This window comes from Gracilinanus agilis, chromosome 2 (assembly GCF_016433145.1).
Source record: "Gracilinanus agilis isolate LMUSP501 chromosome 2, AgileGrace, whole genome shotgun sequence".
NCBI lineage: Eukaryota > Metazoa > Chordata > Mammalia > Didelphimorphia > Didelphidae > Gracilinanus > Gracilinanus agilis.
Window position 1 is genome coordinate 522,941,857 of NC_058131.1, and position 27,921 is coordinate 522,969,777.

Sequence of the window (27,921 nt, forward strand, 5' to 3'; positions counted from 1 at the left end):
TACTTAGTATCGATTCTCAGACAGAAGGTAAAGGTTTTTATAAATTTATGAAGAAAATAAAGTAAGATGTAATTTGTTTAGAAAAGCAGTTCTCAAAGTTTGGTCCAAGGCCACTTGAGAGTCCCTGTGACCCTTTCAGGAGATCTTATTTTCAGAATAATACTAAGACATTATTTGATTATTGAAATGTTCCTCCTCTTTCCAACTTTGTTAAGCCAGATTTTCTTCATGTACGTCAACAAAAACAATGCAGAGGAAAATGACAATCTAGCGGTCTTATATTTAGCCAGACATTAAAGAGATTCACAAATATATGTATGTAATAGCACTCTTCTCACTAAATTAGTTTTCTTTTAGAAAAAATGTTATTTATATGTATATGACACTTCATTGTTATTTTAAATGAACAAATATTTTTAATTTTTATTGGGCTTTATTTCTATTATTAATTTCTGGCAGCTTATATTCTATAAATAGCAATAATTATGATCCATATAAATGAAAGCTCTTTGGGGTCCTCAATAATTTTTAAGAATGTAAGACAGTCCTGAGACCCAACCATGAGAGCTGCTTGTCCAGGATAATCAGCTACACATACAGATTTGAGGAGTCAAAATTTTAATGGCTTAAACATAATGAGAAACGTTTTCCTTTTGAGAACTATATACAAAACACTGTTTAGGTTCAGGTGCAACAAAGATAAAAGTCACAGTCCCTGCCCTCGAGAAATAAACAAACTGATGAGAAAAGGACAAGTACAAAAATAACTATGGTAAGGAAGACCAAGTTAAGTACCAAGGAGAGATCCAGGCAAACTGTTACAAGAAGGTTTGAGGCTTGAAACATTCTTCTCAGCCATCAGTGTTTCTTGGGCATCTGTCTCCTCTGTTGGGGAAGATGAGCCCTCCACTGGCCATGAGGGAACACAGGAAGCTTCCACATTTCCACCTCACAGCTTTGGAAAACCAAATCTCCCATTCTAGGTTGGGTGAAAAACCTAATCCCTTAGTGTGAGTATATCCACTCTGAAGCCCAACAGAGGCAAATGTCAGAATATCTGAATTTTGGTCTTGGCTCTTCCATCACCCTGTCGACAAAGACAAATCATTTCACTTTTCTGGGTCTCAGGTGTTTCACCTATTAAATAAAGGAGTTGGTCTAAATGGTCCCTAGCAGTGCTAAGATTTTATGACAAAGTCAACATCAGGCTTAAAGCCCAGGATAGCTTAGACCAAGACCCAATAGCCAATGACTGTCTTCAGATGTTCTGAGAAGACTGTGTCAATTAATAAATCAACCAAAAAATATTTATTAAATGTCTCCTATGGTGCCAGGCACTGGGGATATAAGTTGTTGTTTATCCTTTGTTTTTGAAAAGGACCAATGAAATCATGGGGTGATTCTTGACTTGTGTATGAATTAGATTTAAGTGAGGCAGAGTTGTAGAGTTCTCTCTTCCAGAGTCATCTAAGACCAGCGGAAAGACAAAAGTCAGGTGGATTGGTGACGGCCTGGGATGCAGTGGATGACTTTGGCCTCTTTCAGGTCTCACCAAGCTCTAAGCATTCTATGATGTCTGCTTCAGCAGCCTTCATGGCCATTGGAAGAAATGGTTCTTATCTGCCCATCTGGGGAAGTCTTCACAGGTTTGAGGTAGATCCCCCCCTCCCCCCACGGATAGAAGTACAAAGAATGAAATAATCTTTACTAAGGAAGAACTTGAATTCTAATGGGGAAGATTACAAGTACATATAAAATTAGATACAGCATAAATGTAAAATGAATAAAAACAAATACATGCAAAGAAGTTAAATACAAGATATTTTTGGAAGGAGGGCACTGGTTGTTAAAGAGAGTGGGAAATTCATGTAGAAAATGGGGCACGTGTTGTATCTTAATGGAAGAGAGGAATTCTGTGAGGTTGAGATAGAAAAAATATATTCTAAGATGGAGGATGAACAATGTAAAAGCATAACGATTCAAGATGAAAAATCCTAGATGAGAAACAGAAAGCAAGCCAGTTTGGCTGGATCCAGAGTATAGGAGAAGGAATAATGTCTACTGAGGCTAAAATAGTAAACTGGAGGCAGGCTGTGTAGGGCTCTAAAATGTAAACAGGAAAGTCTATATCTTATCCCAGAGGCAATAGGAAGGCATCAGACATTAATTGAGTAGGGAATTTACAAAGTCAGTTCTGTCCTTAAACAATATTACTTTAACAGCAGTGGAGGCTCTAGAGGCCTCAGCAGATAGCTGTTCTGTGGAAGGCAGATTAGAATTTTGCTTGACCCTGAGGGACAGAATATGAGTTAGATTTAGGTCCAAGTTAAGTAAAAAACCTTCTAACAATTAAAGCTGTGCCCAGAGCTCCTTACTATCTTGCCCAACAGCCCAGTCAATAAGTAACGCAAATAGGATTAGAATTTTTTCTTGCCCTGGGTCCTCTTTTCTCTAGATCAGGCTGTTCTCAACTAGTAGCATCATTGAAGGTCTTCAAATCTGCTGGAAGACGGCTTATAAGGAAATGTTGTTGGTATGATTTAAGATTTAGATGGAGATGAACTAGATGAATCCTGAGGCTCTTTCTAATTCTAAATTTCAATACATTCAATATAATGAATGTTAAGAATTTTTCTAGTATGAAACACTAGGGTTGTGATGACAAACCTATGGTACTCATACCAAAGATGGCACACAGAGATCCCTCTGTGGGCACATGCTCCATCTTCAGCAGTTAGTTACTAGAAAGACAGAGAGGGACCCCATCGGAGCTACTCCTCTCCCCCTCTCCACCATGCCTCCCCACCCCTCTGACCAGGAGCCCAGTAGAAGCACTTACTCCCCACTCCCCTGAGCCCTCAGGCCACTTCCCTCCATTTCTCTCTCCTCTGTCTAGGGTAAGGAGGCTGGGAGGGGTCACTGGGGAAAGGGCATGGTACATGGTCTCTAAAAGGTTCTAAAAAATTGGCCATCACTGCACTAGGATTTAATAACAATTAGTCATTTCTTATAGATAAGAACCACTAGTATGCACAATTGAAAAACTGTTATAACCCTTCATTTTCTTTCACTTGAAAGTATAAATTTTCTTTGATGTTGGAGAATTGGTGGAGTGCTAGTAAAAGTTTAACAACCAACTCTCTGGGGAGAGGAGCAAGATGTATGCATGGCAAACTTTTAAGTTTAATTGGCATACATCAATCAATCAATAAACACTTAAGGGGCAGCTCAGTGGATTGAAAACCAGGCCTAGAGATGTGAGGTTCTAGCCTCAAAACCCATCCTAGTTTTATGACCCTGGGCAAGACACTTAACCCCCACTGCCTAGCTCTTACCATTCTTCTGCCTTGGAACCAACATATAGTATTGATTCTAAGATGGAAGGTAAGGGTTAAATAAATAAACATTTAAGTGCCTTTTGCTGTTGTCCTTCAACCACATCTTACTCTTTGTGACCCCATTTGGAGTTTTCTTGGCAAAGATACTGAAATGGTTTGCCATTTCCTTCTCCAACTTCTTTTACAGATGAGGAAACTGAGGCAAACAAGGTCACACAGCTAGTGAGTGTCAGGAGCTAGATTAGAACTCAGGGAAATGACTCTTCCTGATTCCAGACTGGCCACTCTAACCACTGCCCCACCTAGTTGTCCTATTAAATGCTTACTTTGTGCCAGACACTGTCCTTAGGCATTATAACATTTTCTCCATCACTTTGTTAAGAATAGACAATCGAGGGGGCAGCTGGGTAGCTCAGTGGATTGAGAGCCAAGCCTAGAGACGGGAGGTCCTAGGTTCAAATCTGGCCTCAGCCACTTCCCAGCTGTGTGACCCTGGGCAAGTCACTTGACCCCCATTGCCTAGCCCTTTACCACTCTTCTGCCTTGGAGTCAATACACAGTACTGACTCCAAGACAGAAGGTAAGGGTTTAAAAAAAAAAGAGAGAATAGACAATCGACAAAATAATAATCAAGCCCTGATTTGTATTTTTTTGCCTGTTGTCAAGGAGTTAAAGCTCACTTGTTAAAAATCTTATAATCAGCTTTCTCATTAAATTGTAAGCTCCTTGAGGGTAGGAAGTTTTCCTCTTTGTAATTATATCCCCAGCACTTAGCACAGTACCTGTCTGGCACATAGTAGGTATTCAATAAGTGGTTATTGGATTGGATAAGGACAGAAATAGCTCCAGCATACCCCTGGTGGAAATTAAAACTTTATAAATCCATACAAAGCCATGAGCTCTATGGTTCTAAATATGTGGACTATCATTATCATAAAGCACCTACTATGCATAAGATCCTGACTAACCTTGGTCACTCACTGGTGTATGCTTAGTTAAAAAAATTTTTCCTATTATGCTTTTACCTCCATCCCTCCCAAGTTATATACATATCCTTGCTCAGCCTTCACTTCTAGTAAAATCACTATGCTAGGATTTTTTTCTCTTTGTTTTCTTCTTACTTCCTTTCTTTTTGAGCTGAGATGGTGGTGGTTTAGGTTCTGTGATTTCATCACAGATTTCATCAAGGATTTCATCAAGGTCATAAATTCCTGGTATGGAAACTTCCTCTACCAATGCTGACTAGCAACTCATCTGCTTATACTATTTTTTTTAATTAAAGAAAAAAACACACCTAACCTTCTATTTTAGAACTGGCACTGAATATTAATTCCAAAGCAGAAGAGGAGTAAGAGCTAGGAAATCAGGGTTAAATGACTTGCCCTAGGTCACATAACTACGAAGTGTCTGGGGCCAGATTTGAACTTTGATTATCTAGACCTAGTGCTCTATCCATTGAGCCACCTCACTGCCCCAGTTTACAGTCTTTCTCTTTGGGACTTACGGAGAGGTTACACAGTTAGTAAATGTCCAGGACAAGATTTGAACTCATGTCTTCCTAATTCCATGGTGAACCACTTATTATGTCACGGTGTCTTACTAGACCTTTATTATAACATTCATTTTTCCCTTCTAGACAAAATCTTTCCTGATTCCTCTTATTTGCTAGTGCCCTCCCTACCTACCTTATATTTGACCTTAATAAATATTTACTTTGCATTTAGTCTGTACAGATTTATTCTATATATACACATATCTGCATATTGTCCCCCAAAACAGAATGTAAGCTCCTTGAAATAGAGACCGTTGGGGCAGCTAGATGGCTCACTGGATATCAGAGCCAAGTCTGGAGATGGGAGGTCCTGGGTTCAAGTCTGATCTCAGACACTTCCCTAGCTAAGTGACCCTGACCTAAGCTACTTCACTCTAATAACCCTTACCTCTCTTCTGCTTTGGAACCAATATTTATGGTGATTCTAAGAAAAGAAAAAAAAGTGTTTGGAAAAAAAATTTTTATTAAGGATTATTTCCCTTTTTGTATGTTTTTGTTGTTGTTGTTGTTATGTGTTGGCAACCCAGCACATAGTAAGTATTTAATAAATATGTGTTGATTGGTCTGAAATAAGAGGGAACTCCTCATTTGAGAAGTACCTCCTAATTCTTCTAATGTTAAGCAAAAGACTTTTTCTCAATTTCCCTCCTTAGCTTAGGTCACTTTTGCAAATTAAACCACAACAGGAGGTAATAACCGCACTCTCATTTTTCCCTTCCCAAATGGTTTCTCTCCACCCCCTGCCACCATTCCTTGAATTATTCAAGCTGTGAAGAAGAAAAATAAAGAATAGAAATGAGAATCTTGGTTTCATTCCTATCAGCAAATCAATCACCATTTCTGCTGCTACCTGAAGGAAAGGGTTTGGGAGTTAAAGAAGAGCTCATTGAAAAAGGGAAGGGGTTAGTTAGGTAGCTCAGTGGATAGAGAGCCAGGCCTGGGTTCAAATCTGGTCTCAGACATTTTCTAATTGTGTGACGCTGGGCAAGTCACTTAACCCCAACTACTTGGCCCTTGCTGCTCTTCTGCCTTAGAAATAATACTTAGTGTTGAACCTAAGACAGAAGGTAAGGGTTTTAAGAAAGAGAAAAGGGGATAGGGATAGTAAGTGCCATGGCACCAAAATCCTATGTAGTGAGTATGGCTTTATGACTTTAAGCTACTTTCAGTGATATAACTCACAGGATTAACTAGTTTAGGCTCACACAAGAGAGAAGCAGGAAATCATCTTAGTAAGGAATGTTAGTTTTCTATCAACAATTTTTTTCCTGGCAGAGTCCCTGCATCATCCCACATGTGACCTTGCTCAGGGATAGCCCTCTGGATTCCCACTTCTACTTAAACATTTGTTAAGCCTATATTAAGAGAGAGAGAGAGGAGAGAGAGAGAGAGAGAGAGAGAGAGAGAGAGAGAGAGAGAGAGAGAGAGAGAGAGAGAGAGAGAAATAGATTGATCCTGTAAAGTCATTGGCACAGGACACTTCTGAGTAAAGACACTGACAGTAACAAGCAAGTCCTCACCTTCACTTCTATTATTACAAGAATTGCCTAGAGTGCTGGTGGAGTTGTAAACTGATCCAACCATTCTGGAGGGCAATTTTTCACGATAGCCAAAGGGCTGTTATAAAACTGTGTCTATCTTTTGATTTATCTTTTGATCTAGTAATACCAGCAGTTCTGGGTCTGTATCAGAAAGAGATTTTTTAAAAGGGATGGAGGGAGAACCTACTGGTACAAAAATATTCATAGCTTCTCTTTTTGTGGTGGTGAAAGAATTAGAAATTGAAGGGATGTCCCTCAACTGGGGAACGGCTGAACAAATTGTGATACATGATGGAATACTATTGTGCTGTAAGGAATGATGAACAGGATGATTTCAGAAAAAGAGGGAAAGACCTAAATGAACTGATGTAGATTGAACTAAGCAGAACCAGGAGAACACTGTACACAGTAACAGCAATAATGTGGGATGATCAACTAAATATAAAATATCATTTTTAAAAGTTAAGCATTCCTCCCCCTCTACCTACCCAAAAAAGAGCTGCCTAATGCAGAAGTTAAATAATTTGCCCAGGGCCACACAACTAATAAATAACTGGAGGCAAGATTTAAACTGAGGTCTTCCTGACCTTGAGGCAGAGCCTAGATCTGCTCTACCACATTCTATCTCAGAAATCCTCCCCAGATTCCCTCCCTCCAAAAAAAAGCCAACACAAAATTAAATCTGAGAACCAGACCTAGAATCTAACCTCAAATATCTCCTAGTTGAGTGACCCTTGACATGTTATTTAATCCCATTTCCCCAGCCTTTGCCCTTCTGTCTTAGAGTTAATGAGACAGGGCTAATAATAAGGGTTAAATAAATAAATAAATAAAAATAAGGGTTAAAAAAATTAAAGCTGAGTCATCTCCCAAATAATTTTTTTTAAGCAGTTAAAAGTAACTATTCTCAAAACACAAATGCTTCCAGCTGGTTCTTTTCCCCAAAGGCATGTAGATTGCTCAATAAGACCAACTACTACCAAACCTAAGAGTTTCTGCTTTGTTAGTGAGGATAGTCAGTTATATTTGAAATAGAAGCATTCTCAGAGGCTGGATGGTCTCAAGAAGACCTAACTCTAGCCCTACTGGATGTATGACCCTGAGAAAATCACTAAACCTCTCAATGTCCTGGGCCTATTTTTTTTTTAAGACTTAAGTTTCGGAACAGTTGCTGAACTGCATTGATAAAGGGAGTTTCCCTACCAGAAGATATTTTTGTTGTTGTTGTCCAGTCCTGTCTGATTATCCATGATCCCATTTGAGGTTTTCTTTGCAAAATTTATGGAGTGGTTTTCCTACTCCAGTTCATTTTACAGATGAAGAAATTGAGGCAAACCGTTTGCCCAGGGTCACATAGCTAGTAAGTATCTGAAGCCAGATTTAAACTAAAATCTTCCTGATTCTAAGCCCAGTGCTCAATCCGCTGTGCCATTTAACTTCTATATTGAAGAAGATCCCCCTTCCAATGATTCCATTGTAATCAGATTTAGATTTTTTTTAAAAAGAGGATTATAAAACATTGTACATACATCTTCAGATCTTCATCACAAATCCACTGTGTATATTATGCTCATTTTATAGATAAAGAGGGGCCCCTGATCATGGAGCAACTATGTAGGATTCCATAACATTTCTCCTCTGGCTCAAAGTCCATAAGCTTGCCAATTACCTGCAGAGGACAGCTAAGATCACCTTCCACAAGGGTAGCCAGGTTGCTCAGTGGATTGAGAGCCAGGCCTAGAGACCCAGGGCCTGGGTTCTGTTAACCTTGAAAAACACAGAACTACTAAAGTAGTCAGAAAAACCAAGTCTTTAATCAGGAAAGAGATAGTGTTCAATATTGGGCTGCTACACAGAGTCAAGCGCCTAAAAACCACACACAGGATAACAATGCTAGATGATCCTCCCAAGAACAATAGAATTTGGGGAACGTATATGCCATTTTGGGGAACTAAGGACAGGGAAGTATGATTGATTGACATTACCTTGGCTACAAAGAAATGAGAAGCCCAAGACAGGATTCTCAGGGAAAGGCTGATGCTTTCCAATGGATACAAAAGGGAAAGATCCAGTCAAGACTGGGCTACCCGGGAGAGGACTTTAATACAAGGGGAGAAACTACCAGGACAAAAGGGTACTTAATATTTGATTTAGAATCTATCAGTGATTCCCAAAGTGGGTGCCACCGCCCCCTGGTGGGTGCTGCAGTGATCCAGGGGTGTGGTGATGGCCACAGGTACATTTATCTTTCCTATTAATTGCTATTAAAATTTTTTTAAAAATTAATTTCCAGGGGGCTAAGTAATGTTTTTTGTGGAAAGGGGGGGCAGTAGGCCAAAAAAGTTAAATTTTAGATCTACTAGTTCCACCCAACTAGGACCATCTAGTACCTTGGGGTCTATTCAATCTGAAATGGCTAAATCTGAAACTTCCCTCAGAGTGAATTCTCAAGGGAATGAGGCAGAATTGGGGGATCCAGGGGCAGCTGGGTAGCTCAGTGGATTGAGAGTCAGGCCTAGAGATGGGAGGTCCTAGGTTCAGATCCAGCCTCAGACACTTCCCAGCTGTGTGACCCTGGGCAAGTCACTTGACCCCCATTGCCCATCCTTACCACTCTTCCACCAAGGAGCCAATACACAGAAGTTAAGGGTTTAAAAAAAAAAGAATTGGGGGATCCAGATTTCAAGCTGACAGTTCAGATCTGGCCTCAGACACTTCCTAGCTGTGTGACCCTGGGCAAGTCATTTAACCAACATAGCCTAGACCTTACTTCTTCCTTGGAACCAATACACAGTACTACACAGTAGTAAAAAAAGACCACCTTCCACACATTCAGGAAAGGCTAAAATCAAATTAGGTAACCAATATGTAGTGCAAACAGAAAGGGCCCAAGAGTCGTTAACTCCATCTGTTAAGTATCTATTAACTAGGCTCTTCGTACTTTAAAAATAATAGGTAACATTTTATATAGCATTTTCAGATTTACAATATGTTTTATGTATATTATTTTCTTTATCTTTGCAAGGACCTATTGAGGTAGATGCTTTTATTATACCTGTTTTACAGGTGGAGAAAATTGTGGCTGGAGGAGGTTAGGTGACTTGACCAATCTAGAGACTTGAAAGTATTGGAGGCATTCATTTCTTCTCTCCCTCTCCTCTCTCTCTCTCTTTCTCTCCCTCCCTCTCTCTCTCTTTTCTCTTCCTCTTTCCCTCCCTCCCTCCCTGTCTCTCCCCTTTCCTTCCCCCCATTTTGTTTCTCTGCCTCTCTCCCTCCCTTCCTCTCCCCTTTCCCCCATCTGTTTCTCTCTCTCCTCCTTCTCCCTATCTGTTTCTCTGTCTTATCTCTTGCTCTCTCTCTCCCTCTTTCTCCCCTCTATCTGTTTCTCTTTCTCTCCCTCTTTCTCTCCCTCTGTCTCTCCCTCTGTCTCTCTCTCACTTGCACACACAGACCTGCATTTTCCTAGTTCTTTCCTCACACATTCTCCAAACAATCTGAAACTCTACCCTGTTGAAACTCCAGGAACTCTTTTGACTTCTTTATCACGCTACTGACTTCTAAATTATTATGGGGAAGTGTTGCGTTTCTTATACTCTGAGTAATTAATGATGCTGTCCTTGCTCTCTTTAAAACGTGCGCAGTAGAAAACCTGCTAAACAGCCATTACCACAACGGAAATGCAAAGATGCTTCAGCCCAGATCCCCTCTTCCCAGTTCTCTCCCCAGATCTGAAGTTCCACAAGTGGGAGAAGAGAAGAGACCAGCAATAACCAAGCACTCTAGAGATAGGAAAGCCAGTTTAACGGGTACCTAAATAAATGCCTGCTCCCCCATCCCCCAACCTCCCACCCAGCCACATAGGGTGGCCCCCTCAGGGATGGCATAATTACACACCACGAGTCCGCAGAACTTTGACTTTAATGGGAAGGAGGAGGAGTTGGGAGGACAGCCAAGCCCAAAGGGAAGAGGTCCCTCCTCCAAGAGAGTGTAGAAGCGCCCCCAGCCAAATTTCCCTCCAAGTTAGGTGTTGCCGACCCCAATGCCTCTTACCCAAGAGAGAGAGGTAGGTGAGCCAGTAGGGGTGTTTGCAGAGAAACAGGATATCGTCTCCTCTGGACCGGGACCGGACCAAACAAACACAGAGCCCAGCTCTAGCCCGTCTGTCTGTCTGCCAGAATTTAACGTCAGTGGCTGCCCTGCCCTTCCCAGCCCAGCCCAGCCCTGCCCAGCTCAGTCCAGCCCCAGGAACTTCGGGGTGGGGGCTGGGAGGAAAGGTCTATGGGAAGCCACCTCATTCCAAAAGTTCTGGCCCACGCTGGACAGAGGCACTGAACTGCCTCTGGGCTCTTCTGGGTCTGCAGGGTGACCAAAAAGACAAATAACTTCTTACCTGAGGGTCCCAGTGGGCCCAGGATCTCAGCCAGCAATTCTATGACCCCCGGAGAGACACACACTGGCCCTCTTACTCCTCTAGGAGTGGGGCTCATATGTAGCTAAAAAAGTCCCTCTGCTCGAGGAGGCTGTGATATTGAGTAATGACAATAGGACTCAGATGAGAAACCAAAAGAGCTGGAAGGGGAAGGAAAAGATATTTCTCAAGGGTCTTAGCGTTTTTTTTTTTCATTTGCTGACAAAGCTACAGATCTCCCCAATCCTGTGACCCACTAGATTCTTCTTTATCTCTGGTGCTCAGCTCAGTGCCTGGCACTTATTCAGTTCAGTCATTTTCCAGTAGTATCCAATTCTTTGTGACCCCATTTGGGGTTTTCTTGACAAAGATACTGGAGTGATTTGCCATTTCCTCCAGTTCATTTTTTTTTAGATGAGGAAACTGAGGCAAACAGGATTAAGTGACTTGCCCAGAGTCACACAGCCAGTAAGTGTCTGAAGCTAGATTTGAACTCAGGAAGACTTAATCTTCCTGACTCCAGGCCCTTATCTACTGCACCATCTCAGTGGTTCCCAAACTTTTTTGGTCTTCCGTCCCCTTTCCAGAAAAAATATTACTTAGGGCCCCCTATCTCATACTATCACTGCCTCCTTACAGTTATTCACTGCCCCCAAATGCACCTGTGGCCATCACCGCCTTCCCTGGATCGATTCCTCCTTATCCCCTTCTCACTTGCCTGCAAGCATGCCAGATCTCCGTCATCCTCTAAAACTTCATCTAAACATTATCCCTTGGAGTTGTGTCACAGCTCTTCATCTTTTTACAGCCAAAAATCCTAGAAAAAACTGTTTCCACTTTCAGCCTGTCTTCCATCCCCAACACTGCACTGAGACTTCTCTCTCCCTGGTTACCAATGATCTCTTTATTGCCAAATCCATCTGTTTCTTCTCCAAGTGAGCCTTGTTGACCTCTGTGAGGCATTTGACATTGTTGACAGTGCCTTCCCTTTCTGCATCCCCTCTCTTCCCTAAGTTTTCATGATACTGTTTTGTCAGTTCCCTTTATCTGTCAATGCCCCTTTTCTCTTTTTTTTTGGAGGTTCATCACCCATGTCTCACCCCTTTATGTGGATATACCCCCAAGGCTCTATCCTGGTTTCTCTCTCCTCTCTGTCTCTATCTCTCTTCTGTCCTCTCTCTCACTGTGTCTCTGTCATTTGTCTTCTCTGTGTGCTCTCTGTCTGTCTGTCTCTCTGCCCTTTGTGTGTATGTCTCCTCTCTTGGTCTCTCTCCCCTCTCTCTGCCTCCATCTGCCTCTGTCTCTGCCTCCATCTGCCTCTGTCTCTGCCTCCATCTGTGTGTGTGTGTGTGTGTGTGTGTGTGTGTGTGTGTGTGTGTGTGTGTGTGTGTGTATCTCTGGTCTGTCTCTCTGCCTCTGTCTCTGAATCAAGAGACTGAAGATAATTAGTTGGAGGGAGTGGATAATAAATGGTGACAATCTATTAGGGGAGACTGGAGGGGACGAGATCAAGACTACCCAGAGAGTGGATTGCTTTGGGATGGGATGGGTAAGAGTCAAGAAGAATAAATTTAAAAAAAAAGATAATAGTAAAGGAAGACTTCAAGAGGTTGTGAGATAAGGAGGAGATGGGGGGATTACCTAATTATGAGTGACCTTCAACTGAAAGTATGGAGGGGGAGCAATAAAAATCCTGAGAAGAAAAAGTATAAAATAGCTGTTGTGATAACTGGGGAGGAAACTCAGTTAAAGAGTAGTAAAAGGCACCCCACTACCAGCAGCAGCAGCAGAGAACTGCAGTGAGAGAACAGATTTCCATCAAGATTCAGCTCAAATCCTACCTTCTGGGGGGAGGTCTTTCTAGTTCTGCCATCTTCACTTCCACCCAGTCTCTTCCTTTTGAGATTGATTCCAGTATCTTGCATGTACACAGTTGTTGCTCCTTATTTCCACCTCTTGAACGTATGCTCCTTGAGAGCAGATGTTTTGCCTTTTTTCATCTCCAGCACTTAACACATAGTTTGGACTGCATATAGATTACTTAATTAATGTTTGTTGGCTTAATAGTTTTCCCTAGAAACGGTTCCTTTGAGCAGTCTTCAGTTACCTCCACAAAGCTACAGATTTCATGTCAAGCTACCAGGGAGAGTTTCCAGGAGTAGCAACCACCGATGATCCTCACCAATCCACTAGTTCAAAAAGCCTAGATTACTCTACAGGCTACATTCAGGGCACAAATCAGAGTTGCCCTCTGGTTGACTTAGTCTGACCGGTCATGGGTGATTCCTAAGATAACTGAAATAAATGCAACAGAGTTGAGGCTAGGGCAGAATCAAACTCTAATTCTGGCAGCTTGATTCATTGTTTCCTAACCTTTAAAACTGATTTTCAAACTGAATGATGTTCTTGAGTGAACTGAATTTTAAATTACTCTTTATTGGACACTTCTATTTTCAGAATACTGTTTGGTTCTGAGATACATTCTGTAGTAATTTTTAAAAAATTTTTTAAATTTAAAATGTTATCATTTTATTATTTAAATTAGATAAAAAATTTAAAATTCTGAAGTAATTTTTAAAACTTTTTAAAAATTTAAATTTTATTACTTTATCATTTATTATTTAAATTAAACAAAAAATTTTAATTTTTAAAATTTAAAATTTAAAACATCAGAATACTGATGGTTCTGAGATACATTCTGAAGTAATCTTATATAATTATTTCATATGATCTGGGACCCTAATCCATCTGAGATTTCTGCCCCTTGATATTGGCTTTGGAATTGGAGTAAGGGAGCATGAGTTCAAATCCTGGCTCTTACTAGCTGTATGATCTTGAACAAGTCACAAAGTCTCTGACTCTCAGTTTTCTCATCTATCAAATGTACAGTAGGTGGAACCTGCTACATCTTTAAGATTCCTTACTTAAATTCTAATTTTCCTTCACTTTAGTATCCGTTAAGCAGTTACTACTCCATTTTTTAAATTATCTCTTCCAATTTCTTACATTGGTCTGTAGATTCAGTGCCTCTATCTGCTTCCTGACCTTCCATTTATTTGTTGTTGTTCAGTCACTTTAGACATGTCCAATTCTTCATGATCCCATTTGAAGTTTTCCTTGCAAAGATACTAGACTGATTTGCCTCTTCTTTGTCTAGCTCATTTATAAATTGAAACAAACAGGCTTAAATGACTTGCCCAGGGTCACACACATGGTACGTGTCTGAGGCCAAATTTGAACTCAGGTCTTCCTGATTCCAGATCCAGCCTTCTATCCACTGTGTCTGTAGCCATTCATTTGACTCATTGCAAACTGGCTTCTGCATTTACCACTCTCTTAAAACTGCTTTCAAAAGCCATTGCTTCTGGTTTCTCTCTCCTCTTCAATCTATTCTCTAAAACCGGCTTCAAATTGATATTCTGAAAACACAGATTTGACTATCACTCTTTTGCTCAAGAAATTTCACTGGCCAGGCTTACAGATTCAAATCTGGCCTCGGACACTTCCTAGCTGTTCAACTCTGGGCAAGTCGCTTAACCCCCATTGCCTAACCCTTACCACAGTATTGATTCTGAGCTAGAAGGTAAGAGTTGAAAAAAAGAAATTTCACTGACTTCCTCTTTCTAAAGAATCTATAATGCATGTATACAAGGCACTACACACAGTGTTGGCAAGACTTAAGGCAAGACAACCTGCCCTGAAGCTTACATTCTACTGAAGGGATGTAACATCTGTCCAAACAAGTGGAAGAGAACACTAGCAACTGGAGGGACCAGGAAAGGTTCCCCCAAAGATGTGAAAAGTCAGAGTTGAAAAGAGGAATGGTTCTAGATTTGTTTGTGGGGGTCAGGAAGGAGCACATGATTTGATGGGGGTTCAGACATTAGACTTTTGAAAACTTTTCCATATATTCCAAACAATTCTTTCAAACATACTATTTTAAGTAAAGTTCAGGCTTTACAGAAAACTTGCTGAAGCATCTTAGCATTGTGATGATGGCTGAGGCATAAAGGGAAGAAGGAAAAGAAAGCTATATTGTTAGAGCCTCAGAGAGGTACTAAGAAGCAAAGACACTAGATGGCAATATAACATAGAAAATCCCCTTGGCCCTTTTTCTCTGAAAAGACTGTATTGGATGTAATCCTCTTCTTTAATAGTCCATATTGTATCACCTAGCCTTTTATAATAGAAGGATATAATACTACATAATTAATCATATTCATCAATTGTTCTGTGCCTCACAAAATCCGTAATATCTGATAACTCACAAATCTGATCTTATGGATGAATGAAACAGTATATAGCCCTACCTGACTTTTTCTCTATGTCTGTATCCTAGAAAAATGTGCATTTTAATGATGATCTGGTTGATAGTCCTTTGAAAATTTTAATGAAGACAAGGTAACTACCTATGACTCAAAGGTAATATGGCTCGTGGTTGATTGGTACAAATACCAAATTTGGGTACCACCTCACACCTATCAGATTGGCCAATATGACAGTAAAGGAAAATAATAAATGTTGGAAGGGTTGTGACAAAATCAGGACACTAATGCATTGCTGGTGGAGTTGTGAATTGATCCAACCATTCTGGAAGGCAATTTGGAACTGTGCCCAAAAGGCTTTAAAAGAATGCATGTCCTTTGATCCAGCAATACCACTATTACGTTTGTGCCCCAAAGAGATAATTAAAAAGGGTGGTACAAAAATATTCATGGCCTTGCTCTTTGTGGTGGCAAAAAATTGGAAAATGAGGGAGTGTCTCTCGATTGGGGAATGGCCGAACAAATTGTGGTATATGAAGATGATGAAATATTATTGTGCTATAAGGAATGATGAACTGCTTGAGGTTTAGTTTATATGACCTGGAAAGACCTCCATGAACTGATGTGGAGGGAAATGAGCAGAACCAAAACATTGTACACAGAAACTGAATTGTGGGATGATCAAATGTAATACTTTGTTAGTAGTAGCAATGCATTGATCCAGGACAATCCCAAAGGACTTAATGAGAAAGAATGCTAATCACATCAAGAGAAAGAACTGGGAAAGTAGAAACACAGAAGAAAAACATATGATTGATCACTTGTTTATAGAGTATATGACTGGGGGTTTTGGTTTTAAAAGATTATTAGAAAAATGAGTAATATGGAAATAGGTATCAAGTGATAATACATGTATAACCCAGTGGAATTGCTTATCAGCTCTGGGAGAGGGAAGGGAAGAGGGGAGGGAGAGATCATGAATGATGTAACCATGGAAAAATATTTTAAAATAAACAACTTTTTTAAAATACTAGATTTGGAAGAGCTAGGTTTGAGTCTCCTCTGACAACTCAATGGCTGGATGACCTTGAAATAATTTACCTCCCTTAGTATGGCATAGTGAATAATCAGCCTCAGAGTCAGGAAGACCAGAGTTCAAAGCCTGCCTTTGTCACATAGTGGTTATATGGCACTGGACACCAATCAATTCACCTCTCAGTGACCCATACAATTCTACCAGCTTTCAATTTAGCAGGTGAGATGCTGAACTGCTCTGCTAGAGTTGTTTCTTGATGGGAGCTCCTTATACAGATCAGTAGAGGAATATGGTTGATCCAAAACTACCTAGTAAAGGACTTAGGACTAGATGTATATAAATTGTGTTTATAACATAAAAATGCACCATATGAATGGTAGCTATCAGTGTCATAATTTTACTGGCTCTTTCTTTGGCTTGCAATTCCTAGCAAAAGTAGGAGAGACCCAAAGGAATCAAGACCAGCAACTGAGTTTGGAATTTTGTAATTCGATGCTTGCTGACTCTAAATGGAACAGCCATTTTCTAAAATGATTGCCATACCTCTTAGCTAAAATTAAAGCTTCACATAATAATTAATGGGTTTTTTTTTATTTCAGCCCCCTAAAAAAGAATTTGTGAAAGGTATTGGATGGTGGAGAAGGGACAGGGTAATTGCTTGGCTCTGGTTACAGTGCACAGCATTATAGAGGAGCAACATCATAATCTAAAAATTGAAAGTCGAGGTCCAAGATAGAGAAGCAAATTGTGATGGTGTATTAACCATGGAGATCAGGTACAGAATAGTTCTAGGAGATGAGAGTGTGAAGGTAATGGCAGAAGGGCAGCTAAGTGGCTACTCAGTGAATAGAAAGCTAGGACTGGAGATGAGAGGTCTTAGGTTCAAATTTGAGATCAGAAACTTCCTAGCTGTGTGACCTTGGGGAAGTCACTTAACCACAGTTGTCTAGCCTGTGTTGCTCTTCTGCTCTCTCATTGATACTTAGTATAAATTCTAAGACAAAAGGTAAGAAAAGAGAGAGGGGAAAGGAAGGAAGGAAGGAGTGGTTGAGATAAAAACAAGTATAAAAAACAATAACTGAGGTCTGGAACAAGGTTAAATACACATATACAAGTGAAGCCAGGCATAGAAGCTAAATAAAATAATAATAAAACTAAGCCTGAGGGCAAGTCAAGGCCTTGGTAACTTCTGGGACATTTTTGTTCTGGTCACTTCTAGAGTCAACTGCCTAAGTCAAGTAGTTCAAGAGAGCCTTGAAGAATGTAGGTTAGGGGGCAGCTGGGTAGCTCAGTGGATTGAGAGCCAGGCCTAGAGACAGGAGGTCCTAGGTTCAAATCTGGCCTCAGACACTTCCCAGCCGTGTGACCCTGGGCAAGTCACCTGACCCCCATTGCCTACCCTTACCACTCTTCTGCCTTGGAGCCAAAACACACTATTGATTCCAAGAAGGAAGGTGAGGGTTTAAAAAAAAAAAAAAAGAATGTAGGTTAAATGTAGCCCAAGTATGATGAAAGATTTTGTTAATACTAGTGGAATGAACAGACAGCTAAGAAGAAAGCTTATGAAGAGAATTTAAATTCTAGCACATCAAACAGAAAAGCTCAAGTTTACACAAAAGTTTGTTTTAAAAACATTTCCATATGCTTCAAAAGTAATAATTTCAAACAAAGAGTTGGGTGGTTGTTTTTCTGATTTGTTTTTTTTTTTTAATTCAGTAACAAAGCTGCTGAATGATGAAAATCCCATTGTGTGTCCAGAATAGACTACAGATTGCAAATACAGTAGATTAAAAACTCCAAGTATAGCAGAGACACTAAAGTCAGCAGATGGCAGCAAAGGTCATCTATTATGAGCCTGATATGCTCCTCGTACAACCTATTTACTAAATTTATAATCAGCTTACTCTGAGGCCCTGGTTCAAGAATAGAGTCCTTCCCATATTTAAAAAGTCTCCCAGAGTCATCTGCTGGGACTGCTTCATGGCCTCTCCCATTCCATCAGCACTGAACCCCCAGCTTATTTAGTTTGCCCAAACTTGAAGATTATAACGTAAATCGCACATACGGCTTCTAATTCAAGGCAAGCATCTATATCTCAATTGGAGAGTAGTTCCCCCCAGGGCCTGTTTTTAATCCCTGGATCTCAGAAAATGCTTCCACCACCTAAAATAACACAAAGAGTTCATTTTGCCACTTGCTAAGTGATAGGGCAGAAGTAGACCTGGAAGCAGTGATCTGACTATAGCATTACAATTTCCTAAGACATCTCCAAATTCACATATAGAATTATAACTTTTATCACTGTAATACCACTCATTTGGTACTTACATTGTAGTTATGTTTTCACATATACATTTCATGTCTCCCCAAATAGATTTAAGTTTGGAGAGGATGGAGACCTCCAGTTCTTATATCATCTTAAACATTTTGTATCCCCCCAGAACCTATATAGTACAATGTCTTAGACATAACAGCAGCTCAATAAATATTTGATTATGATGTTAAAAGCTTACCTCATCACTGCCTATTCATTTGCATATCTCTTCCAATTGGCTAGTAAAATTCAAGTCTAGGATAATGAGAATCCCTATACTGGTGTTCAAGTCAATTTCAGCTTTACTTTATCTCTAAACTTGGGCATTCTAAGCTTCCTGAAATATACCATGGATATATTTAGTCTGAGGAATGGGTAACATATCACAAATTCATCAGGTTGATCATATTTACCATCAAACTGTGCAGAACAAGGTAAGAATCATTTCTGCCACATCTTCCAAACTTCCCTCACTGTACACTATGAATACTTCCACCTAAAGTTTTCATTACTAAAGATATCCTTTATAGGACAGCAAATGGTTCCATATTCAGCATTTTAGGACTACATGGAAGAGCTTCAAAAGTTCCCAAATGCTGTAAAATCTATTGATGTAGCAGCCTAAACCATTTTGTTTCACAAAATATTCTATGACCTTGAAAGATATTTCATGAATGGTTTTGTAAAACATATTCTTGGAAGACTGATAAATGGAGAAAAGCTAGGAGTGGTATGGATATGAAAATTAGATATTGTCTGAACAACTGCTGTTTGTGAGCAGTTGGGTTGCTGTTGGTATATTGCAGTGATTCCCAAAGTGGGTGCTACCACCCCCTGGTGGGTGCTACAGTGATCCAGGGGAGCAGTGATGGCCACAGATGCATTTATCTTTCCTATTAATTGTTATTAAAAAATTTTCTAATTAATTTCCAGGGGGCTAAGTAATATTTTTTCTGGAAAGGGGGCAGTAGGCCAAAAAATTTGGGGAACCACTGGTATACTGAATAAACAAGACATCAAATAATTTCATAAGCCACTTTTTATTAAACATGTAAAAAATACCTGTTTTATAAGCTTAAAAATCAGACTAACAAAGTATACCTGAAATAACTTTTGACAACATCAAAAAAAACCCTCAGTATCTGCACAACTTGAATTACATTCAATGTCTGTATAAACTACATAGGACCTGCTACGAAGTCAATATTTTTAAAATTTCCCAAGTTAAAGCAAAATAATCAGTAAATACATGATACGGTTTCAAAATAAAGGTAATGATTTCTTTTTAAAGTAGGATATGGAAAGATCCCAAAGACTAAGCTATATTGTTTATTTATTGGTTTGGAGCTCAATAAAGTACAAAATGAATTTCTATTAGTAACTTTCAATTTCTTATACACTTATATTATGTATACTTTAAGAGCTATATTCAATTTTGAAAAAGCTAAATCTGTAAGCTTGTTTCAATTACTAAGTAACTGTATTTTTTATTTACAGTCTGACCTAAAAATAGCTGGTACTTATATATCAGCTTTTCAACTTGCTACTCTTAAGTTATGAAATGCAAAAAATTAAAGCACTGAAGTGTCTTGTTATACATACAAAACACATGATCTACTTTAATATGGCTAATTAAATGAGTAACTTATACAACCCAGAATTCTCGAGATAATTTAATCTCTATTAAGAGTTGTCTTAAAACTTCTTTTTTAAAAAAAAGTAGGCAAGAGATAGAAGAACTGATCACACAATGGAATAGGTAATAATTTTAAACTAGCTCAAAAATTTAAGACCACTAAACTCTACCAAATTAAAACAAATTATACACAGACATTTTTGTGATATTGTTCCTTCAAACCTTTAATTTATCCAAATCCTGCCCAGGCAGTTTCAGGAGATAGATTTCAGCATCTGGCCATGTGAAACTAACATTCATAAGTCTAAAGTCAAGTAGGTGCATAATGTGATGATTATTCATCCAAGAAGAAAAATAACCACAATGTTTTTTTTAATCGATCTATTTTTTAGTATCCTTTTGTATTTACTATTTACTATCTTTTTGTATTAGCCTGATATGTGATCAGAGGTAGATTCCAGCATAATAAAAAGATATCTGCAGATTGTAATGTGAACTAGAAAAGACACATTCTAATTATATGCCTTCCTACGTTTCTGTTCATTCCCTATATGATAGAGATTAGACAACTGTCAAATACCCCTTAACATTAAAAGAGGGATATGCACACCCTGGATTTTAAAGAGTGAAACTAAAATTTCCCCCACATAATATTTTCCTGCAGCATATTAAAAAATTTTCTGAAAAAAACTCTGTTTCCCAATGTGTGTGTCTTTCTTAAAAGAGCTCAAAGTACTTTCTTTACCAACCTTATTTTGATCCTTTTACATCACTATGAAATGGGTAGGCTGAACACATCATTTTCATTTTATAAATGAAGCAAAGCACAGAATGAAAAAGTAACCACTGAGACATGGAGTCACCATGCACTAGAGAATAGATCAGCAAGTTAAGAAATGCAGATTAAGAATCCCAATCTACTTGATTATCATTGCAGTGCTTAAAAATTGTTACTAAATATCATAAATGTGCAAGTGAAGAAGGGTCAAGAATCATAGAACACCACAGGAGCTCTATATCAGCTTACAGATCAAGTAATCCAATTAAGCACATAAGAAATTGACATCATTGAAGACATAAAGTCTGAAAACAGTAGAAGAAAGACCACACGGTCTCTGTTCTCTAAAGACAACTTTCTCTTTTGCTCATTTTCTTATGTCAAAGACGCCACTGAGATCATGTCATTATTTCCTGTGTCAAATTTTTCACATAGGCTTTCTACAAAGCACCTCTTGTTAACAGCGTGTATTGTTAGGCAGTTGGCCTGGTGACATCATTATAGTTCTTCTTAATAAAATCAATGGAAGAGGTCTCCTCAATTTAATCATGGGGTAGAGAATCAAAAGTCATTAGAAGGCTCAAAAAAGAGCAAGACATTGGGAAAAAATGAGAATCCAATTTAACTTTGGTACATGTTCAGTAACGGGATCTTAACTTTTTTTAACCCTAAGGGTACTGTACAAAGTAGGTGCTTTGAATACCTGTCAAATGAATGAAATCAAACCATTCATCATTAAATGTATCAAGGCAAAAATCCAGTTGATTTGTAAAAGTATAAGAAAAGCTAAATTGAAAAAAATTAATTATCACGTAACATTAAATCCAATTTACATTTTAATAACTAATGAAAAACTGGGCACCCTAAGTGGCTAGAATGAAGATATGGCAATTCGATGAGTGCAAAACATTATAGAACTGTGAACAATGGCATAAGGCACTACATCAAACTGACTCCACCAATCAAGCTCTCTTAAATCCAAACAATGTGGGAACAGGGGAGGGAAAAACCAGTATGTACACACATATACATATATACATATAAAAATAAACATATATACATGGACAAGATGATTGTTGCGTAGGTTTTTTTATGTCCTTTTCGCTGGTTTAGCGGTTAACTGTTTCTCTCTTTCAAATTCTTTTTCTCGTTGCTGTTCTCGCTCCAGCTCTTCTTTCTGTCTCTTCTGTTGGAGTTTTAGAGCTCTCTTCTAAATCAGAAAAGAAACACAATCAAGAACTATACCAAGGTTTATATACTTATATCCTTAGTGGAGGCAAAGGAGATCAGGGTCTATGACTTCATCTGCCTGACAAACTCCTAGAGAAAAGTCAGCACCTGCTTTGAAACTCCAATCATCTTGAACACTGAGAAGTGTCCAAGGTTACCAAGACAATATGTGTTAGAGTAGAAATCTGATGACATGAATCAGGTTTTCCTGCTACCCACACAGGCTATACCATGTTGCTTTTCCATATTTAGACTTTATTTTTTGCATAAATTCAATTGTTTCATGTAATCTTTTTTGTTTGCTTCATGTAATCTTAAATAAATCCCAATTTCCATATCTTCTAAAGATTCTTGATCCCTAAAGAATTTGTTGCTTTCCATGTCTCAATTGAAGGGGATACCTAGAAGCTACATAAGAGAATGGGATGACTTCTAAAACCCATCAAATCCTCTTATTAATATAAGTGTCTAGTAATTCATACCAAAAGTGCTTATTGCCTTTGAAAAATATATTAATAGCATCAATAAATATTACATATTGCATAAATAAATTATCACTTTCAGTTCTTTCAAAATGTAAATATGAAGGATGATTATGGACCTAAAAGCTCATTTCTAGCAGCCATCAACAAATAAAAAGGAAAACAGAGCATTAAGCCTCTCAACTAATTAAAATATATCAGAAAGTTATTCAACTCACTTTTAATTTTGAGGTCTTTTCATGAAGCATCAGCATCTCTTTTCTTATATTCACTAACTTGTTGTGATAGAACTTAGCTTCTGTAAACTTAAAACAGGAAAAGGTAAATTATAATTAAAGTTTAGAATTCCTTGGAATATATATTTTTAAAAAAATCTTGGAATAGACAAATAGAACAAATTTGTGATCTAAATCCTGAATAATTCTTCCTAAATTTGACTGATTTTATAATTCATTATCTTCATACTTTAATTACTCTCTACAAATTACATTTAAAAGCTACATGCAACACTTTAACATCCTTTGGGTGGGAGGAGGGAGAAAAGTGATGGCACTGGTATACAATAAAAAGAATACCTTACTACATAATAAAAGGAACATTTAAAAATTTTAAATCTGGGGGGCAGCTGGGTAGCTCAGTGGATTGAGAGCTAGGCCTAGAGATGGGATTGAGAGCCAGGCCTAGGTTCAAATCTGGCCTCAGACACTTCCCAGCTGTGTGACCCTGGGCAAGTCACTTGACCCCCATTGCCTACCCTTACCACTCTTCTGCCTTGGAGCCAATACACAATATTGGCTCCAAGACAGAAGGTAAGGGTTAAAAAAAAAAAATTTAAATCTGCTAAACAATTAATCACTTGACAAATAGGTAGCCTATATGGGACTATGCAATAAGATCATCCAAGTGCTATTAGTTGCTACTATATTCAGAAGAAGCCAAAACCTTTTTAAATTCATGCCTCCACTGCATTAGCTGTAAGTCAAGAGCCCCAAAGGCTATTAAATTAGGCACTTAAATGTGCCTAAAAATAAGAACTAAGTTATGAACCTAGAATAAGTGCTGCCTGGTCTTACTGCCCACTGTTCAATAACCCAAGAAACTCCAGGATGTACTGAATATGAGTAGGCCTTCCTACCTCTGCCTAGATCCAATATTATTCTTGAGGTATAATCAAAAAGCTGAGTGTGCCCATAGAAAAGCTTCTTCCTGGATAGTTTCCAGCATGTTAGAATACATGAATTTCCTAAAAAGTAGGATCCCAAGTTAAAGGAAAAATAAGAAGTAATGTAAGTCTAGGTAAAGAAAAACACAATTCTCCCTCAGAAAGAATGGAGAAAGAAGAAAAGGAAAGAATTGGTAGTCAAAAAAGTAGTCCAACTAAAAAGTCAGAAATGGCAACTTTAGTCTTCTAATCTTGTATTCAAATCAGATCTTATAAGTTTTATATTATTTGTATACCTATACCCAAGAGTACACATTAATGGTTCAATGTAAACTTGGAAGAAAAGTCTCTGAAGGAGTGTCCCAGGTATGTAGAGAAGCTAGTATTATTTAATATTTTAACTAATGACTTGGATAAAGGAATAAGATTACAGATTTAAAACTTAAAGGAACTTCAGAGCTCCTCTGGTCCAACCCACTTATTTTACAGATGAGGAAATTGAGACCCAGAAGGTTTAAGTGATTTGCTGTGTCATATAGATAGTAAGCAGATTTCTGACATCAGAGTCAATGCTATTTCCAGAACACATTACTGCATGGATAGCAAAATTATCAAAATTGCAAATGTATCATTAGGAGGGATAGCAAACACAAAATGACAGAAACAAAAATGTTCCAATAAGCTAAAACAATGGTCTGAATCTAATAAAATGAATATAAAATATAAATAAAATGAATATAAAATCTAAGCATGGAGACTTACACTTACTTGGTTTCAAAATGAAAATATCCAATTTTCATTACTAGATCAGAAGGGTTGCCTAGACAACAGTTCATCTAAAAAAGATTTAGTATGTTCTAGCAAGGGAACTGCAAGTTTACTGTATTAAAGTGCACACACAGATATGGTGACCAAAAAAGTTAAAGCAGTCTCAGGCCATGTTAAGAAAAGCATGCTATTAAGGAACAAAGGAAGTGACTGTCACAATATACCCTGCCTTGGTCAGACCACAAATAGAATAAATGTTTTGCTTTGGATGCTACATTTTTGAAAGACATTGATGAACCAGAGGGAGCATCTCCCAGAATAATGATCATGCCCCAATGATTGCTCAAGAACTGAAGAGATTTGGACACAATAGCTATCTTCAAGTATTTGAAGGACTGCCATGTAGAAGAATGACTTTTGTTCTCCTTTGCCCTGCAGGGCAGAATCAGAAGCAAAGCATCACACAAATATTCAGGATGGATGTGAGAGAAAAATTCCTAACACTTGGGTAGACTGTAGAAGGGATTTTCTTCAGGCCATATAGATTAAACTAATGACATATTGTAATTCTGTGAGCAGATAAACAGAACTCAGCCCTCCAGCTTTCAGTTCTCAGCTAAGAGCCAAGGTTTTTCTTGTTTCTCAACGAAGATTATATGTAAAGTTGTGACATTAACCTCTGAACAAAAATAAAATCAGAAAGAGAAGTACATCCTATACCTTCAGGACCAGGGCACTATATTGTATCTGCCTCTTCATTACATCTACTGTTTGCATGTAGGAAGGAATATAAAACATCCTGACAGCCTACTATGCACCAAATGTCTGCTGAATACAACTAAAGAAACCTATGTAAACATACTTCAGAAAGTAAGATATCTTTAGAAAGACAATTTATTTCAAAGCAAATTTGCCAGGGGGAGGGTGGGGAGTGAGGGGTCAACTCCAATAGTTAAATTAAATAATTTGTGAAAATTCAATTCAACAAAAATTTATTAAGTGCGTACTAGGCGCAAGGCACTGCTCTAGGTTCCAGGGATTCAAAGATACAAGACAACCCCTGCCCTCCAAGAACTCTATTCCAAGTGGCTATTGGAAAGGTGGGAAATCAGGAAAACATATATATATATACTGATAGGTAAATATAAGGGAATATGAAAAATCACTACAAATAAGTAGGAAGTAGCACTTGAACTGAGCTGAGCTGAGCCTTCACAGAATCTAAAGTAAAATCCTTTCAAGAAGAGGTAAAGAAATGCATTGTAGGTGAGGATAGCTAGCACAAAGATGCAGAGATGGGATGCCAAGGTTGGAGAATTTGGCTGGAACACAAGAGTGCATAAAGGGAGAATAATATGAACTATATCTGAGAAGGTAGGCTTTAAATAAAAGAATTAGCAACTTTTAAGAGTTGGAAGGGCATGAAAACACTGGAACCCACCCAAAAAGGAGTCTCTACATGAGGTACTCTCACTCATTCTTCTTCTTAAATTCCTGAAACTATTATCATTAGTCAGACTTGACTAGTTCCGTATCTTTTCTTCTATGAAACCTACTATAGTTATTACACTGTGTCATGAAATTTTTGAGTTGGAAGGGCTCTAAAAAACCACTAAGTTCAACCTTTCATTTATTAGATGAAGAAACTGAAGTCCAGAGAGGATTAATAATTTGTCCAAAGTTATAGGTAAGTACTAGATGACCCTGAGCTATATTTCTAGTCTTCTAACTCCTGGTTCAATGATTTATGCCATCATTATGTTATATTTTATGTTAATAAGTTTAGAGGTACCTTTTTTCTAGGTCTAAAGTAACTTTTAAACTATTGATTCAGGAATGTGTAATCACTACCATATTATACTTTTATGGACACTACAGTCAAATCTCCATGGAACTTTCTTCTACAGGTGGCAAAAAGGCAAACACAGGTTCCTTAATAGTTCCTCCTTCCAAAAATATATAATTCTTTTGGTATAAAATTTGACTGTCCACATGTATTGAAAGATAGAACCAACAGCTAGATTTTATAATAGGCGTTCTAAAAGCTTTAGAGTGCCATCTTAAATTATTAAAGTTATTAAAGCTAAAATGGAAATAAGACTTTTAGAACACCTACTTTATATGGTCTTTCCTTCCTGGGTGGAGAAAAGATAACAACAAATCACTCTCCTCTCATCCCCCAAGTTCTCTCTTACTGAGAGTAAACAAACAGATTTATTCTACCCTCTCAAAAATAAGTTGTTCTTCACAGAATCTTGGAATTTCAGTTTGAAAACAGACCTCAAGAACCATCTAGTCCAACCACATACTGGAAAAATAACTACACTATGTATGACACATTTGACAGAGATAATTCTTTTTTCTTTTAATACCTCCAAGGAAAACTCATTATCTCCTCAGATACCCCTAATTGTTAGAAATATCTACTTTTAAGCTTCCAAAGAAATTTTATTCTCTGACAATATTAATATTTTGAAAGCTACTTTGTCAGATTATGTTCTCATTTAAGAGTTTTGTGAAAATCCCATTTTTGAATTTTTTAAAGATAGAGAAAAATTTGGTGAATGCATTTAAGCAATGCTAGGCTGGAAAAACTGATTCAGCTAACATTAAAATATAACATTATTAAAACACATTCAAAGAGCACTTACCAAAGCATTAATATCCAAAATAGAATGGCATTCTTTGAATTTTGAAATCTCTTGCTCTAATGTATCTAGTAGTACCACTTGGTTCTGTCTGAAACAAAAGCAAATAGCTAAGATGAGATTTACATGTCCTGGATTAAAATAAAATTGCCTAAAATTCTATATTAATTTAACAGTTCAATTTTCAAGTAGTTTCAAATTTAATGCTATGAGCTTGGAACGAAGCTGTAAGAGTATGAGAACAAGTCTGGAGAGAATTTAATCATTTCTAGGTTCATTTTGTCAATAAAAAAACAAGAGGGAAGCTAGGTCAGGGTTTTGAAAAAAATAAAAACAGAAAGCAGGTGACAGTCAATGCCTAACTGTAGTTTTCAGACCCCATAATAGACAATTTAAGAATTTAAAGTTAGTGCATCATTAGTTTCTCTCCATTCCCTCGGAATCAAAAAGAAATGGTATTTCTGAGCCTCTTTCATCAAGATTAAGTGCTTTACACACTTCCTGTTAATACAACATCTTATGAAGGCAAATATAGGGAAATTTCCTATTTACATATGGAAAAATATGAAATTAAAAGAAGTTGCACAGGGGCAGCTGGGTGGCTCAGTGGGGGGCAGTTGGGTGGCTCAGTGGATTGAGAGTCAGGCCTAGAGACAGGAGGTCCTAGTTTCAAAACTGGCCTCAAGACACTTCCTAGCTATGTGACCCTGGCCAAGTCACTTAACCCCCATTGCCTAGCCCTTACCGCTCTTCTGCCTTGGAA

General features: G+C 38.2%; 2 protein-coding genes across 3 annotated transcripts in view; both read right to left on the bottom strand.

Annotated features, from left to right (window-relative positions):
- Positions 1-21,984, bottom strand: part of SQOR (sulfide quinone oxidoreductase) — an 87,711-nt gene extending 65,727 nt beyond the window's left edge. Inside the window, exon 1 of the mRNA XM_044665067.1 lies at positions 21,929-21,984. The gene's annotated coding sequence lies outside the window, so the exon portion shown is untranslated. The remainder of the gene's footprint in view (positions 1-21,928) is intronic.
- BLOC1S6 (biogenesis of lysosomal organelles complex 1 subunit 6) overlaps positions 1-27,921 on the bottom strand; it is a 73,303-nt gene that overhangs the window by 34,771 nt on the left and 10,611 nt on the right. Inside the window, exons 3-5 of one of the 2 annotated variants that reach the window (XM_044665069.1) lie at positions 27,162-27,249; positions 22,799-22,885; positions 21,929-22,078 (exon numbers count right to left, since the gene is read on the bottom strand). In XM_044665069.1, the coding sequence (XP_044521004.1) occupies positions 21,959-22,078; positions 22,799-22,885; positions 27,162-27,249 (295 nt within the window). In that variant the 3' untranslated portion in view covers positions 21,929-21,958. Of the gene's footprint in view, positions 1-21,629; positions 22,079-22,798; positions 22,886-27,161; positions 27,250-27,921 lie in introns of those variants that run through there. The other variant, XM_044665068.1, reaches the window with a different exon arrangement.